Source organism: Pholis gunnellus (genome assembly GCF_910591455.1).
Source record: "Pholis gunnellus genome assembly, chromosome: 5".
Taxonomy (NCBI): domain Eukaryota; kingdom Metazoa; phylum Chordata; class Actinopteri; order Perciformes; family Pholidae; genus Pholis; species Pholis gunnellus.
In genome coordinates, this window is record NC_136531.1 from 16,853,163 (window position 1) to 16,867,990 (window position 14,828).

Here is a 14,828-nt window from a genome sequence, read left to right on the forward strand (position 1 = left end):
TACTCGGTCTACATCCGATACCCAACTCTTGTCCCTACGGATACTGTATTTATTCTGATCTATGGATCTGTTTATATTGAGTAACTGTACACCACATGCTCAGCACCAACCGTTCGGGACTGAGCAGGTAGAGTGCTGTTGGTTTTTATAGATTTGTCATTTAAAACAGCTGCCTGCTACGTCTGGAAACAACGATGATGAGAGCGGTGAGACTGAAGAACCGTAAAGTTGCAGCAGGAAAACCCAAAAAAATGAGCTGAAAAAGGCTAAAACAAGGAAGAGCCGAGAGGAACTTTGGGTGATCCCTTTCATAATACATGTAGATAATTGTTCAGATGCAAATGTTGATTATAGCAGCTTTAAAAATGTACTCATCCTACGCCAGAAATGTAAAATCTGTTTGTGTGATAGTGTTTTAATTAAGGTTTGTGGCCAGCGGAGGTGTTTTGAGATTATTACTCCAACTAGATTTTTGTTATTCTTCAGAACTGCTTTATGTTTTTCATTCTTATATTTCCATTGTGCACCAATACCTACAACATTATAAGTAACAATAGTTAAAGTTATTTTTCACATTTTGTACCGTCACTACTTGTTTTCCTTAAAATTTCCGTAAACGTTTCCTCCCTGTCAAAGTGAAAACCCCGTTTCATGTATCATACCGAACCATGAGCTGACTGTATTGTTACACCTCTAACGGTATCAGACATCCTGCAGACATGGAGTACGTGCCAGTCTATTTGTTGCCCTAATACATATGGCTTTAAGTAATGTTAAGAATGTGGTAAGCTAACAATGTAGCCCCCTATAGCTCTCTTTTAGTTCTGAGAAGGACGCCACAGCTACATTTCAGGAAAAAGCAATAAGCTTTGGGTAACTCCAGTTTAGTCACCCTACGACCCGGGAGGAGTCGCTCACTGTCTGTGGAGTGGTGTGGATCGACCTACTGTTGTTGCACAAACAGTTTTAGTTTGTGTCTTACGCTCGACTTTTCATCTTCCCTCCTCAGCTGACAACAAGACGAAGAAGAAAATCACCCATCGGGAAAGGAAGCAGGATTTCTCGGCCTTCAAGCCGACCGACAATGAAATGAAAGTTAAAATATCACCTCAGCTTCTGCTGGCTACCCTGCGTTTCCTAGCAACAGGCAAGTGGGCTGCGTTTCTGCTTGTCTTCCCCCAGTGTGCCCTCACCCCCTCACTGTGGGGAAAGTGTGTGTGTGTGTGTGTGTGTGTGTGGGAGCTGTTTGTGTGTGCATGTGCCCATATGGGCTTTGGGCAAGTGGGTGCAGGGAGGAGTGAGTATGTGTGTAGAATGAGTATCTGTAGTTTGTGTGTGTGAGGGAATGAGTTGTGTGAGGACTCACAACGAGTGTGTGTGTGTGTGTGTGTGTGTGTGTGTGTGTGTGTGTGTGTATTTCTGTGTGTGTGTGTGAAGAGGTGGAAGGCCTCTCGGGAGCGCCGCACGGGATGTCTGTGCAGACTGCGCGCGGATCCAAAAAAACGCAGGCGTCTATTTGCTTGCGTGTCATGCACTGAAGGTTACATGTTGAGATCTTAGCTCACAGCTTTAAAAACACCGCCCTGTTTGCTTACACGCGTTCCTCAGTGACATCACATCCAGCATTTTTGGCCTATGATCGGGGTTCTCACACAAGTCAACATACTTAGTGTAAAATGTGAAATATTTCACCCGCTTTCCCTTGGGAAATGGATTTCCGAACAGGCTGCTGAATATCCTAGCACTACAGCAGCAGCAGCAGTTGACGATGTCTCATTGCAGTTGGATTTGCTTCAGAACTTTGACCTAGCAGCTAAGCGTTGATTAAGTTCCTCTAAAGGCTATTAGGGAGTTTAGTTCCTGGTGGTGGAGCCAGCAGCCAGCTGACACATATCACCGCTCAGATGAAGGAGCTGATTGGCCCATTAGGTGGTTAAAGCAGACCAGTCACAATCTGGACACAGTTTCAAAGTTATACATTTGTTTTTGGTTAGTTTGCTCAAATACGTGTAGTAACAAAACTAATTCGTCTTTTTAAATCTAAACAGCCCAAAATCACAAATATGACTCAAAGGGATTTACAATCACCCATCCTTAATAAGGAAAAACTCCACAAATAAAAACATTTATTGGAATAAACCTCAGGAAGAGCAACTGAGGAGGATCGTTCTTTCAGGAAGGACAAACATGCAATAGGTGTTATATATACAGAGAGTAGACTAGGATAACAATTGTGAAATTACAATATGAAGAAACGTTTTGGGCAAGAACCTTTTCGTTTTCTTAATCAAAACTCGTACTTTTTACTTCGAGGTTTCCTCGTATTAGGTTTCTAAGTCAGATTCATCAAACTGTCAAGAACTCTTCGAACTTGTCGTAAATTGCTTGTTTGAACCTGACAAATGCAATTTCAGCGTAATTGACATAACATTGACATACAATTGTCTTATAAGGCTACTTGCTGTGCTCTGTCAGTAAAAAGAAGAATTTCACACCACAGAGCTTCAAGTCCTGCTGTCAGAAATCAGCAGACAAAAACGTAACAAATTCAGCAGTATCTCAAGTGGTATTAGGGGCCCAGAAACAGAAAATATCAACAATGTGTCATTAGAGCAGAAACAGAAATAAAGACTTAGATGGGAGGCGGTCAAGTGGATGTGACGCAGAAACCAAAAGGAGAGAATATTAGCCTATAAGGATGTAGCACTGTGCTACAGGGTATGTTCACCTGAACAGCAATCATTTTTTTAAGCAATCAATTTTAATCATAGTTGATTTCTGTAACATATTTATACTCCACAGTCATTCAAATGAAGGCATTATAAGTCTTAAGTAAAATGAGTGTTTCTCCTCCTGTTGAGAGAGTAAGACTGTCACTAAAAGATCATCAAGTTGTATTGTCAACCCAGCACTCCAACACTTCAAAAATGTGTCATTTATAATTACTAAAAAAACATTATTGACATTGGTATCAGCCCTGTGTATTTGTATTTGGCTATAATTGATGTCTTTCTCTCTTTCTCTCTGGGTTCTTCAGAGATCGATCCGTTCGCTCCGGTGCAAATGTCAGAAAAGATTCTGCTGCGCTTGCTGAAGCACCCACACGTCATCCAGGAGCTGAAATACGATGAGAAGAACAAGCGGGCGGCAGAGCACTACCTCTTCCACAGGAACAAGCCCGTGGATTATTTCATCCTCATACTGCAGGTGTGTGGACGCAATGAGGTACACAGTCCAAAATGTCCAACATCGGACCTACCGCTCGCCTCCCGCGTTAGAAGCGATTTGCAGCACAAAGTTCATTTATATCACTTACTGGAGAACAATATTGCATTCATTAAGAGAGTAATAACAGTGTGTGTACCCTAACCAAACTACACTATACATTGCACTAAGCGCATTTAAGACAGGGACATGCTGCTGTTAGTGCTACAGTACAATGTATTGTTTTCCTTGTTCCCACAGTTTTTCACAGTATAGCCATCCATCTAACAGAGCTGTACTACAGGTTTTGTTCCCACAGGGGCAACGCATCCGAAAAAAGGTATGCATGGTATGATTGTACTGCAGGGCAGTTTGGATTAAAGCAAACAACAATACCATAGATAAACAGCTCATTAGCAATACGAATGTCTGGCTCAAAACACTTCAAAATATACCAAAAGAGGTGGCGGTCAGTAGGAAGAAAATGATGAACTGCATTGATTAATAACAGTAGAGTCAGTTTTAATTCCATGTATTTAATCTTGTAAATTAACTTCTTTACTGTACTACTGTACACCCATCCCTCTTTTTTCTCCGTGCCACTCTCTCTTTGCAGACACCCTAAAGAAATCCTGCTATAGAGTTACAATCATTTTTTTGCAAAACAGATCGAAACAAGTGCTGTTGAACTTCGCGTAGCCTTACAGTCTGAAAACTGGTCTGAATGTCGACTTTGTCTCTGAATATGTTGCCAACATAGTTGAGTTTTCCTCTTTAGTATCATCTCGTAAAAACGAATTAAGGACAAGGGAAGTCCCAAATCACTGGCACTAAGTTGGAGTTTAAAGTCATTTTTTCCACAGTGAAAATAAAACATATAAAAACAAATATGACTAACATTAACATACTTTGTATATTTTCCCGATCAGTCCACTCAGTCAATGTGTGAAACAGCCCTGGATCAAATGAGGTCCAGGTAGGACTCACTGCCCTTGAGACTGGGCTTAGAGTAGATTGTGAGCTATTAAACAGAGAACGGATTTTCAAAGTAGTGAAAAGGAAAAGAAAGAGGGCAGAATTAATAAATATATCTGAGCAGGAAAAGTGGCAGATATTGAATAGTGTGAAAGTGTAACTGCAAAGCTGTAGCGGAAATCCGAGATAGAAAGGGTTATTAACACAACCTGGCACGAAAGCGCCAAACTGAAAATCTGCAATTGAGAGTTAATTACACATAAAATAAGTGTCATATCAAATGTATAGTCTAAAAGGATGGATAGAATATAATGAAATGCACATAACCGTGTATTTGACTCGTTGTTCTTTGTTCGTCTCTGGATCTGTGTGTCACAGGGGAAAGTGGAGGTGGAGGCAGGAAAAGAGGGGATGAAGTTTGAAGCGGGACCGTTCTCCTTCTATGGGATGTTGGCTCTGACCGCCTCGCCAGGTAAGATATCTGACCAACACACCTGGGCTTTGTTCAAAAATAAAATCAAGTTGTAATTCATCTTTGAGTGAACTAAAAGAATGCAACTTTGTTTGCAGGTGATTTCTCTTTTATAATAATGTAAGCCAGTCTTATTTGGATCTACTGTAGCTTATGTCCGATGACAAAAGTCAAAATAGACACAGCACCAAGTACCAAAATACTGCTTTTTATTTATTCATTGCTCTGACAATCTCAATTTTAGACTGTATTTTGTTTCGGCAAATGAATGTACAGCTGCTTCTGTTTGTGCTTGTGACCTCATTTCACACGTGACAACTTTAGCTCCTTGTGTTGAATTTAAAAAAGTTTAATATCAAAAGAAGTACTGTTTTGGTATGAGGAACTCATATAATCACTTTGACAAAGTAACTCTGTCATTGTACAGAGAGCAGTTAGCTACTACATATTTCTTTGATCTACACACTTTGCTTGATGTGAAGATGTTAAAAAGCCTTTTAGCAGCAATATACATCAAATGTGCCTTGTCCACTGTCGGCATTCACGTTGTCCTTTGTGTCGCCATTGTTGACCTGCCGGCAAAGTGACGATCAGTTTAGGACCTTCTGTGATTAAAAGCCTACATTAAATTAGACGTTTATGAACAATGATCGTAAGACTGACAAGGTTGTCCTGCAGTGACATCATGAGAAAGCGTCAGCTCGTGAGTCCTTTCAGTTCATTCATAAACTACAGCACTATTCTCAGCCTTTTTCAGCTATTCTGATTCACATGGGTGGTGAGATCTGAGAGACCCCTAGTGGCGAAATAGTAGAACAACCTTCCTGTCGTGTGTGTGCTGGGCAGTCAGAAATCAAACATTTTGTGATAAGATTTAAGCATTTACTTCGACTTTATCTGCTCAGTAGCAGTTAAGCTCCTGCCGTGCATAGAGCAATGGGTGGTTATACTAGTGTTGCTGATGCTTCTCTACCAGATGTAATCCAAGTTTACTGTGTTTGTTTATGCACTGATTGTTTCTCAGCTTTGACAGTCTCTCCTCTTTCTTTTCTCTTGTATCTTTCCTCTCGCCCCAGTGCCTCTGTCCCTGTCCCGTACGTTTGTGGTCAGTAGGGCAGAATCATTAGCAGGATCTCCAGGTACAGTGGCCCTTTCTGTCTATCTACGTCTATCTATGTGATGCCACACTAGAATCAACCCGGAGTCTAGTTAGATGTGAAAAATAATAATTATGTTTTCTGCTGGAACTGAAATGTTAAAACAGAACATTGTTTTCAAAGTTTAACCCTGCATGCTTTTTTGTAAACTAACACGAGTGTTTGGTCGCCATCACGGTCTAAACGAGTATTTGTTTTCTTTTTTGTGACCAAAGAAAGAGGTTGATGGAGGCATACCTGAATGCAACATGTACCGTATATTCATGTTGTTTGTACGTGAAAGAGAAAGAGGGAGAGAGGGAAACAGTTTGAGATCGAGACTTAACACCCTCATCCCCTGAGCCATTAGTCAAGTGGCTGAATGGTGTTGGAGACTGGAGGCCCCAGAGCGAGCCCAAGCTCCGCCCCGCTCGCCCCAAACCTTTAACCCTCCGACTACATAAACAAGACCTACAGCTACAGCCCCCTGCCGGACACCACTGAGCGCACATACAAAGACACACACGTACACATACGTTCACATGCACAGGCACATGGACGCAGAGAGCGCACAGTCCATACATAACTAAGGACATGCTGCCACGAACACAAACACACCCACATGTATCCGGAAATGCCATTGAACAAATACACTATCTTCCTCTCTTTAGCAGTGACCTACAGTGCACCTCTAAACGTGTTTTTTTTCACCCACTTTTGGCGCCCCGCAGTGCACACGTTTGAGTGTGTTTCTGCGTGTACGTAAATACATTATGTGTGTATCTTTGACCTGGCCCCTGCGGCCCCTAGAAAGTGGAGTACTAATCCGCAAGAGTTCACATGCCAAGTCTTTGGCCCACTGCGCTCGGTCTGCACACACACACACACACACACACACACACACACACACGCACACATATTCCGACATGGGATTACATACATTCCACTAGACGTAGTAGCATTAGCGTTGGCCAAGCCGTTTCCACTTTATTGTGTGTGATTTTCACTAGGCTTCTTTAAGAAGTGGAAAACATAATCTGGCTTTAATTAAAAAATATGAAAAAAAAAAAAAAACCCAGAACAAGTCTTCTATGTAGTAGCACATCGAGGGAAGCAGCATCACTGGAGACCACCGACTCAATACCTGCTGCTGTATGAAACTCCCCTCACCTAAAGACTTACGTAGAAATTAGATTTCCATACATCACAGCAAGCATCTGTGCTTGCTGGAAAAATATGACCCGGAAAAATGTCACCACTACACAGGATCGTATAGTGCTGCTGAAGCTGTTGAGCAGCTGAAGTAGTTTCAGAGAACATTGTGAGTTACAGCTGGTGCATCACAAGTGTCTTTGCATCTGAAGCGATCAAAATCTGCAAAATGTGTTCGAATAGAAGATGTACTGTACGAGTAACGGGTTCTGGATTTACAGAGAACCTAACCAGACAAAACAATATGGATCAATAGCAAGTGTCATATAAACTTTTATAAACGATTAGGAATGTGAAAGACTATCACGTGATTGATGAGCGTGCCCTACAGCCATGCTAGCAGCTCTGCGAGGCTGTACCTTAGCACAGCGGTGCTATGAGCTAAATGCTAACATCGACATGCTAAAACGCACACAGTGACAATGCTAACACGCTGATGCTAAGAAGGAATAATGTTTACCATGTTCACCATCTTAGTTTAGCGTGTTTACATGCTAACTTGAACTAATTAGCTTAAAAGAAATTGACCTGATGATGGCAATAGAAGAAAGGTCAGAGGAGCACCAAAGTTATTCGTAAAGAGGGGAACGTGAATATCTGTGAAGGATTCATAAGGACTCATTGTGTGGGTGCCACAAATATCTGTCTTTGAATTTCATGGCAATTCAACCAATAGTTAATGAGATCTGTCAGTCAGGACCAAAGTGGTGGACCAGCTGACCAACAGACCAACATTGCCACCCAGAGCCACGCTGCTGGTGTGGCTAGAAATGATTGTACAACGAGAGCTGTACATTCTCACAGCCGAACCAGATCAGGTTAACCCCTTTCACAGTCCTCACCTTGTTCTCAAATTATGACTGTAATACATCTCCGCAAGCAGTTGTTCTTGCTGAGTTTTTTAAATGGATATGACAGCCCGGAGACACAAAGAACAATAGGTAGAAGGAATAGATGACAGGTCAGCATGTGAAGTGTGAGGGTTCCCTACAGAGCTGTAGCAGAGAGTGGACTGCGTCAGACCTTTTATGTTGTATGAATGAAGTTTTGGGTGTTGTTTTGTTTTTGCATGTCTTAATAATTTCTGTTTGTGAAAGACACATACAGTCATGACAAAATACTCCCTAATAAGACAAGGTTGGAAATATTTTTCTGAGATACTTTAGCATTTCCTTAGCATTACTACTGGCTGGGGGGGTTTAAATGTATTCTCCTCTCCCATCACCTCCATACAGAAAACAAGTCTCCTCCACGGCCGTTTGGACTCAACCACTCCGACTCTCTGAACAGGAGTGATCGTATAGACGCCATCACCCCGACTCTCGGCAGCAGCAACAACCAGCTCAACTCCTTCCTGCAGATCTACGTACCTGACTACTCAGTCAGAGCGCGCACAGACCTGCAGTATATAAAGGTGAGAACACATGCAGGTGAGCAAGAAGAGCACATTTGTGTATACTTAGATGCCGGTATAGAAGATTCTTGCGTATGATTATTAGGCAATTTATTAAATAGATTCATTGGAAAGTTGAAAAAAGGATAAAAAAAAAAGAAACAGTCGAACAAACAATTTGACATGTGAAGACAAATCATTAATTAATGAATTAACTAACTAATTCATTCATCAAAAAAAGGCTTACAATAAAAATATACTGATTTTGAAAGTGTGAGGTCGCTGTGGAACGACCTACGAGCCCAATCAATCGCAGCCAACCATTCGACCTCATCATGCCTTCATCCTCTCTACTACCTAGGTAACACGCCAACAGTACCAGAACGCCGTAATGGCGTCACGGATGGACAAAACACCCCAATCAACAGACAGTGAGTTCACCAAGATCGAGCTCACACTGACGGAGCTCCATGACGGAGTGGAGACCCCCGCCGTAGTCGTCGTCAGCACCACAGCCAGCACCGCCGTCACCACCCCTGTCGTGTCCGTGTCCGTGGCCAACGAGACGTCCCACCTGCTCAACCAGCAGCAGAACTGTGTGGGCCTCAGCAGGAGCAACCACAGTGCCCACAACGAGGGACCCATCTAGCCACCGCCGAGCCCGGTGGAGACCCAGACCCTCCACCCTGTCTCGTGGACACACACGGAGCGGTGGCGTAGACGGAGATGAGGGAAAGCGGGGAAGCGGAGGCGGGTGGAGTGAGGGTTCTGCTCCAACCAGTAGCCCCCAATCAGTCAGTGAGACCTTTTCATGGAGGGGCAGTGGGGAAGACGGGTGCTGCGTCACCCTGAACGCCCCCACCTGAACGTTGTCAGAATCCCTGCTGTACTACACCCTCTTACAGAGGGTGCACTTGGACAGTGCCTGTGACTGAGCTTCTATTTTGGGACAATCCGACACTTTCATAGCGGTGACTTGGACTGGAGGACAACGGAGTGCATGCAAACCCTGTCCCTTTCTCGTACACACACACACACACACTGTATTTTCTCCGAAGGCCAAAGACTTTGGTCCCCCCCTTCTTACACTGGACACAGACTGTTTTTGCCCATACACACACCCATATTCAAACACAGTCACATTCTCACACGCACACAAATGCAACTCCCCCACCCGTGCATCTTTCAGGGAAGCTCAGTCGAATGTTGATCCCATCAACGAGGACTCAAACCCAAACAAGCAGAACGGTTGGTCAAAGACTGCACCAAAAACCGCTTTGGATTTAACCGTTAAACCACGAACCAAGAATGTTTTCCTGTATTTATTTATTTTATAATATTGTATGTATATATGTACGCGTGGAGACATGATATGACATTAACTGGCATACGAGCATGCACGAGCATGTACACAAAGGTGTGCGTGGGGCACGCGTGTCATATCAACAAAGGACATGCTACATATATGGAGACGAACATCCATTCATGTATATGAGGAGGTGAGGGTCTTTTACAGATACAGTATGTATATTACAGATCTTGTTATTTTTACTATTATCCTAAATCAGGCTTATGGTACACTATCTTTTTCACCTTAAAAAAATCACACTATTGCCTTTAAGAGAAATCATATAGTTAATTATTTTAACAAAGTGCAATGAACAGCAATTTATTTAAGAGATGATTATGAATTTTAAAAAAAAATCACTGTAATATAAATTGACAGATATATTTGTATGTATGTACTGTATGTATATGTACATTTGTTTTTTGAATAATGCTAAACTGCAACCATCCACAAGCAAAATTGTCCTTTCAGTCAGTCACTCCTTCTCTTTGTCTCTTCCATGTTTTTGCATCCTTTGACCTCAAACACAGCGTCTATATGTCCATATGGGAGTAATGTTGCCTAGACTTTAAGTGCCATACCTATGCATGTGGAGGTTGTGTGTCTTATTTTTTTGCCAATTTTTACGCATAGTCAAACTTGATAATTGCACAGTATTAATGACCTCATCTAACATGTTGAGCATCATCAACGTCACAAAAAGTAACCTCGACATTAAACATGTCCATGAATGATACACAGCTATGCTTTTCCACTGTTAATGTCTGAACTTGTTTTTGTTTTTTATTTTGCATGTGAGGTACATGCACGTGTGTGTCCACAAAACATTGCCAAACGGTTAAGTTCATAAACGCAATTTCTTCTTTCTTTTTTTTAAAGTAGTGAATGTGAAAGAGACTTTACTTGTTTTGGCTCCCCACACATTGTAAATTATAATCCATGTTTAATAATTCTTGAGTTATTTCAGTTCAAAATCCAAAACATTCTTCACAAATGTTGGCTGCTATTAAAGATATATATATATTTCTTTCTTTCACAATTTGGGAAATACACAAAATTGCGTTCTTGCAAAGAGTTAGCCGAGAAGATACGAGTCGAGTAGTCTTCTCATCTAACTCTCGGCAAGAAAGTAAATAAGTGTAAATGTCGAACTACTACTCTATATCTTCTTTTTTATGAGTTTTTTTTTTTTGCGTTAGTACCTTCTTGCCCTTTTTGTTTTACCTCATAAAGACAGGAATGAGTTTTAAGATAAGTGTGCTTGAAATTTTTCCTAAAGCTACATAAGTCATAGTGTAGAATAATTCAGTTTACTCCATATCTGTAGGGGCGTTGATTTCTAACTCTTTAACTAAAAAATGACTTTGATTCCACTTCCAGGCCTGTTCATTAACATTATATGTACTGTATACGGGCACTTTTCTTGCCACCTTACAGGCAACAACAATGTCCTAAAGCTAAATTCATTTGATATTCAGTTGTGGTTTGTAACCACTGGTGGTCGCTGTGTTTCCACATGTAATCCAATGTGTGCGTAACACCCCCCTGAAACGGCACACATGGACAAACAGCCCTTCCATCTGCTCAGCCACGCCGGGCGTCTCGGTTGTATAACCAGGCACAGAGTACGTCTGCATTGTTTGCAGCTGTTTTCGCTGTTGTTTATTGTTTACTTGAAAGAGCTCCTATGCAGCAGACCCACTCCTGCCCCGCAGGGACAATCACTGCAGAGATACAGCAATGAATGATGATTAGATTGTAAGATTGTGCTTTGGGACATTCATACTCTGCTTTACAGACTCAGTGCCTGACAGGAGAACAAGAAGCATGATGACATTTCAAAAGTCCAAACGCCGGGGGGAAGCATCAGCTGTTCCTGGGTTATTTCAATTATCCTGTTCAACACACACACACGTTATCTTTTTCTCTTACACACTCCATCCTCTGCTGAACACAAGATTATCACCCTTCCATTATGTGAATGCTTTGCAGGCCTGTGTTTATCTGGTCTTTTGTCCATCCCAATGCTGCTACTGTACCCATGTGCTGTCCATAGTGCTTCTTCTACCTGACAACAACATTCCCATTGCCTCCTGCAGCTGGTGGTTTAATAAAAAAGTGAATGATTAACAGACAGACCGTTGGTGGCTCAATGTACTCAATCTAATGCTCTGCTGCTTCTAAATGTTTTTTTAATGCATTTTTTTTTTTTGTTATGCTTTAGCAATAAATACAGCCAGTTGCTTAATATGAGTTTGAAATGGAAATTGGATCTCGGATATTTATTGAAATCACACACACACAACACAATAGTGAACACAACTTTGGGATTTCTTGTTCTAGGCCTTTGTTGTAGCCAACACAGATCAAAAAAGTATTTACATTACAGGAGCCCAATGAAATGTGTAATGACGGCTTGATTTCCACTCATTATTTCGGTTGCTGCCCAAATAGCACAGACCTACTGACACTAGTGTGGGGTGAATGTCATGTTGTGCTGTTGTGCGTGGCCTCTTAGGATAGCACTGTTACATGAACATGGGGCAATTCATAGGCTACGACTATTAACAGCATACCTGTAATATTGTTGGCAGATGACATCATTTACTTATTTCGACATATGTGACTTTTTTCGACATGCCATATGAGTTTTTTTGACATGCTGTGACTTTTTTGAGAACTTTTTGGGAAATAATTTAATCTGACCTTTTTAAAATACTATACTCTGACTTTTTTTGTCATACTATACTTTTAATTTATGAGGACTTTTTTGATTATTCTGACTTTTCTATACTTTGACGTTTTTCGACCTACTATACTTTCACTTATTTTTAAATGCTATACTATGACTTTTTCATGTTTTTTAACATACTATATAATAACTTTTTTTACATACTAAACTATCACTCTTATTGTACTAGATTACTTTTTTCGACATGACTGACCTTTTTAGAAAAACTTTGTTTGATATATATGATACTATGACTTTTAGGGAAATCTTTGACATACGACACTGACTTTTTTATATACTGTACTCTGACTTTTTATACTGTACTCTGACTTTTTTGTGATTCTATTACAGTACCATCACTATTCTTCTATCACTATTCTATCATCACTATTCTATTACAATACCATCACTTTTTCATGTCACTTTTTTACTTTTACTTTTTTCAACATATACTTTGTTATACTATACTATGATTTTTTTTATCTCTTTTTTAACCTCCTATTCAAAGACTTTGTGACTTTTTATATGTACTATATACTATTACCTTTTTGATATACTATAATATGATCTTTGTCAACATACTATACCCTGATGTTTTTGAGTTAGCAAGAAAGAAAGAAAAACACAAAAAACGTCTGAAGTGTAAAGATCATATCCCAACTGAACAAAAACTCGTGAAATAGCAGATAAATATCTCAGATCAAATAGCTCAGAGGGATAGAAGACTGGTACGTAGAGTGGAGGTTGTGGGTACAATCCAAATGTGGTGAATTTTGAGGTCTAACCCCTACTGTGAAAAGTCAGATATGCAAAGAGAACAGTTGTAAGTGTGCGTGCTTGGTTGGTTTCAGGTATAGAAGGCGTCAGAGCCAGAAACTCTGTGGTTCTCAGTCTTGTTCCAGAATGTTGCCCTGTGCATACTACTACAACAACCATAACTATGGCATACTATACCATGACACTTTCACAGCTTCATTTTACAACCTAGAATATTGTTATATTTTACGGCCTACCATTAGGATATGGTTGTGGCATACTACTTTGACTCTGGTTAATGACATTTTTACGACTCTATTATGTCAAACTTTTGAATGACTTTTTATTGCTTTTTGAAGACATTTTTATGGCATACTACCCTCTTCATTTTCTTAAGAGATTTTTTTATGGCATGCTATGCTATTTTCATGACTTTATTATATTATTTTTACTATATTTTTTGCCATGCTATTCTAAGACATATTTATTACATTCTATATTATGACATTTCTATGGCATACTCAACGAAGACTAAACTATTTTTCTGAATCACATTTGTATAATTTTTTTCATACGAAACTATGACATTGTTTCGACACTTTTTACTTTGTATACCATGACTTCTTGTGCTTTTTTAAAGCAATGAGATATCTCAATTACTATACTATTACATATTCTATTACATTTTAATTGCATACTACCCTATGATATTTTCATGACTTTGTAATGACGTTTTTTTTTGCCATGCTATTCATTTTAGACATTATATTACATACTATACATTGTCTTTGTTTGGGCAACATGGCGGTTTTGCCATTTTACAACTGTTTCTCCAGACCTTGGAGCCAAAATGAGCTCATATTGACTTCCTGTTTCTAAAAATGTTCAAAGCAATTATTTTGTAGTCACTTGATTAACAACACTTATTCAAGTTGCCATGTTAATATTGAAAAGTTAAAGTTAATGTTAAGGTGAAAATAGCAATACCCCCGGGTAAAAATACTCTGAAGTAAAAGTCCTGCAATCTAAATTATACTTAATGAAATGATATACACGACTGGAATATAATACCATGCATTAGTAAGCATCAATGATGTTGCAGCTGGTAAAGAGGTAATTACCTTGCTCTGTATGCTCTGTATAGCTAAATTCATAAAAATACAACATAATGTATTAATTTATATTTTGTACAATAATTTCAATACTGCAAAGTAACTGGAGACTATGTAATGTACAATATTGGCTTCCAAAATATACAGTATGGTAGTAGAAGTACAAATGGAAATACTGAAGGTCAAGTACCTCAAAATCCTGTGTTAGTACAGTAGAGTAAATGTACTTAGTTACATTCCACCACTGTTTTAATGGTACATGTATTATTTACAAAGCAGTTAATCCAGCCCAACAAAGTAGAAAGATATGAACAACAAGAAAATTATGAAAAACTATCTTTATTCTACATTTTTATGTAATTTACTTCAATGTACAGTGTGTAGGATATTTTCTGGAATCAAACAAACAAAACACTGTTCGGGAGAACATGAATTGATAAGCATAAAAACAAAGAATTACTATCGATTGGAAAATAAAAAGGTGACATT

General features: G+C 39.8%; 1 protein-coding gene across 1 annotated transcript in view; it reads left to right on the forward strand.

Moving 5' to 3' along the window:
• cnnm2b (cyclin and CBS domain divalent metal cation transport mediator 2b) overlaps positions 1 to 9,041 on the forward strand; it is a gene marked incomplete at both ends in the record, with an annotated part of 30,920 nt that extends 21,879 nt beyond the window's left edge. The window contains 6 exons of the mRNA XM_079159931.1: positions 1,010 to 1,147; positions 3,038 to 3,207; positions 4,558 to 4,651; positions 5,728 to 5,790; positions 8,235 to 8,413; positions 8,754 to 9,041. Coding sequence (XP_079016057.1) covers positions 1,010 to 1,147; positions 3,038 to 3,207; positions 4,558 to 4,651; positions 5,728 to 5,790; positions 8,235 to 8,413; positions 8,754 to 9,041 — 932 coding nt within the window. The remainder of the gene's footprint in view (positions 1 to 1,009; positions 1,148 to 3,037; positions 3,208 to 4,557; positions 4,652 to 5,727; positions 5,791 to 8,234; positions 8,414 to 8,753) is intronic.
• Positions 9,042 to 14,828: the final 5,787 nt, after the last annotated feature.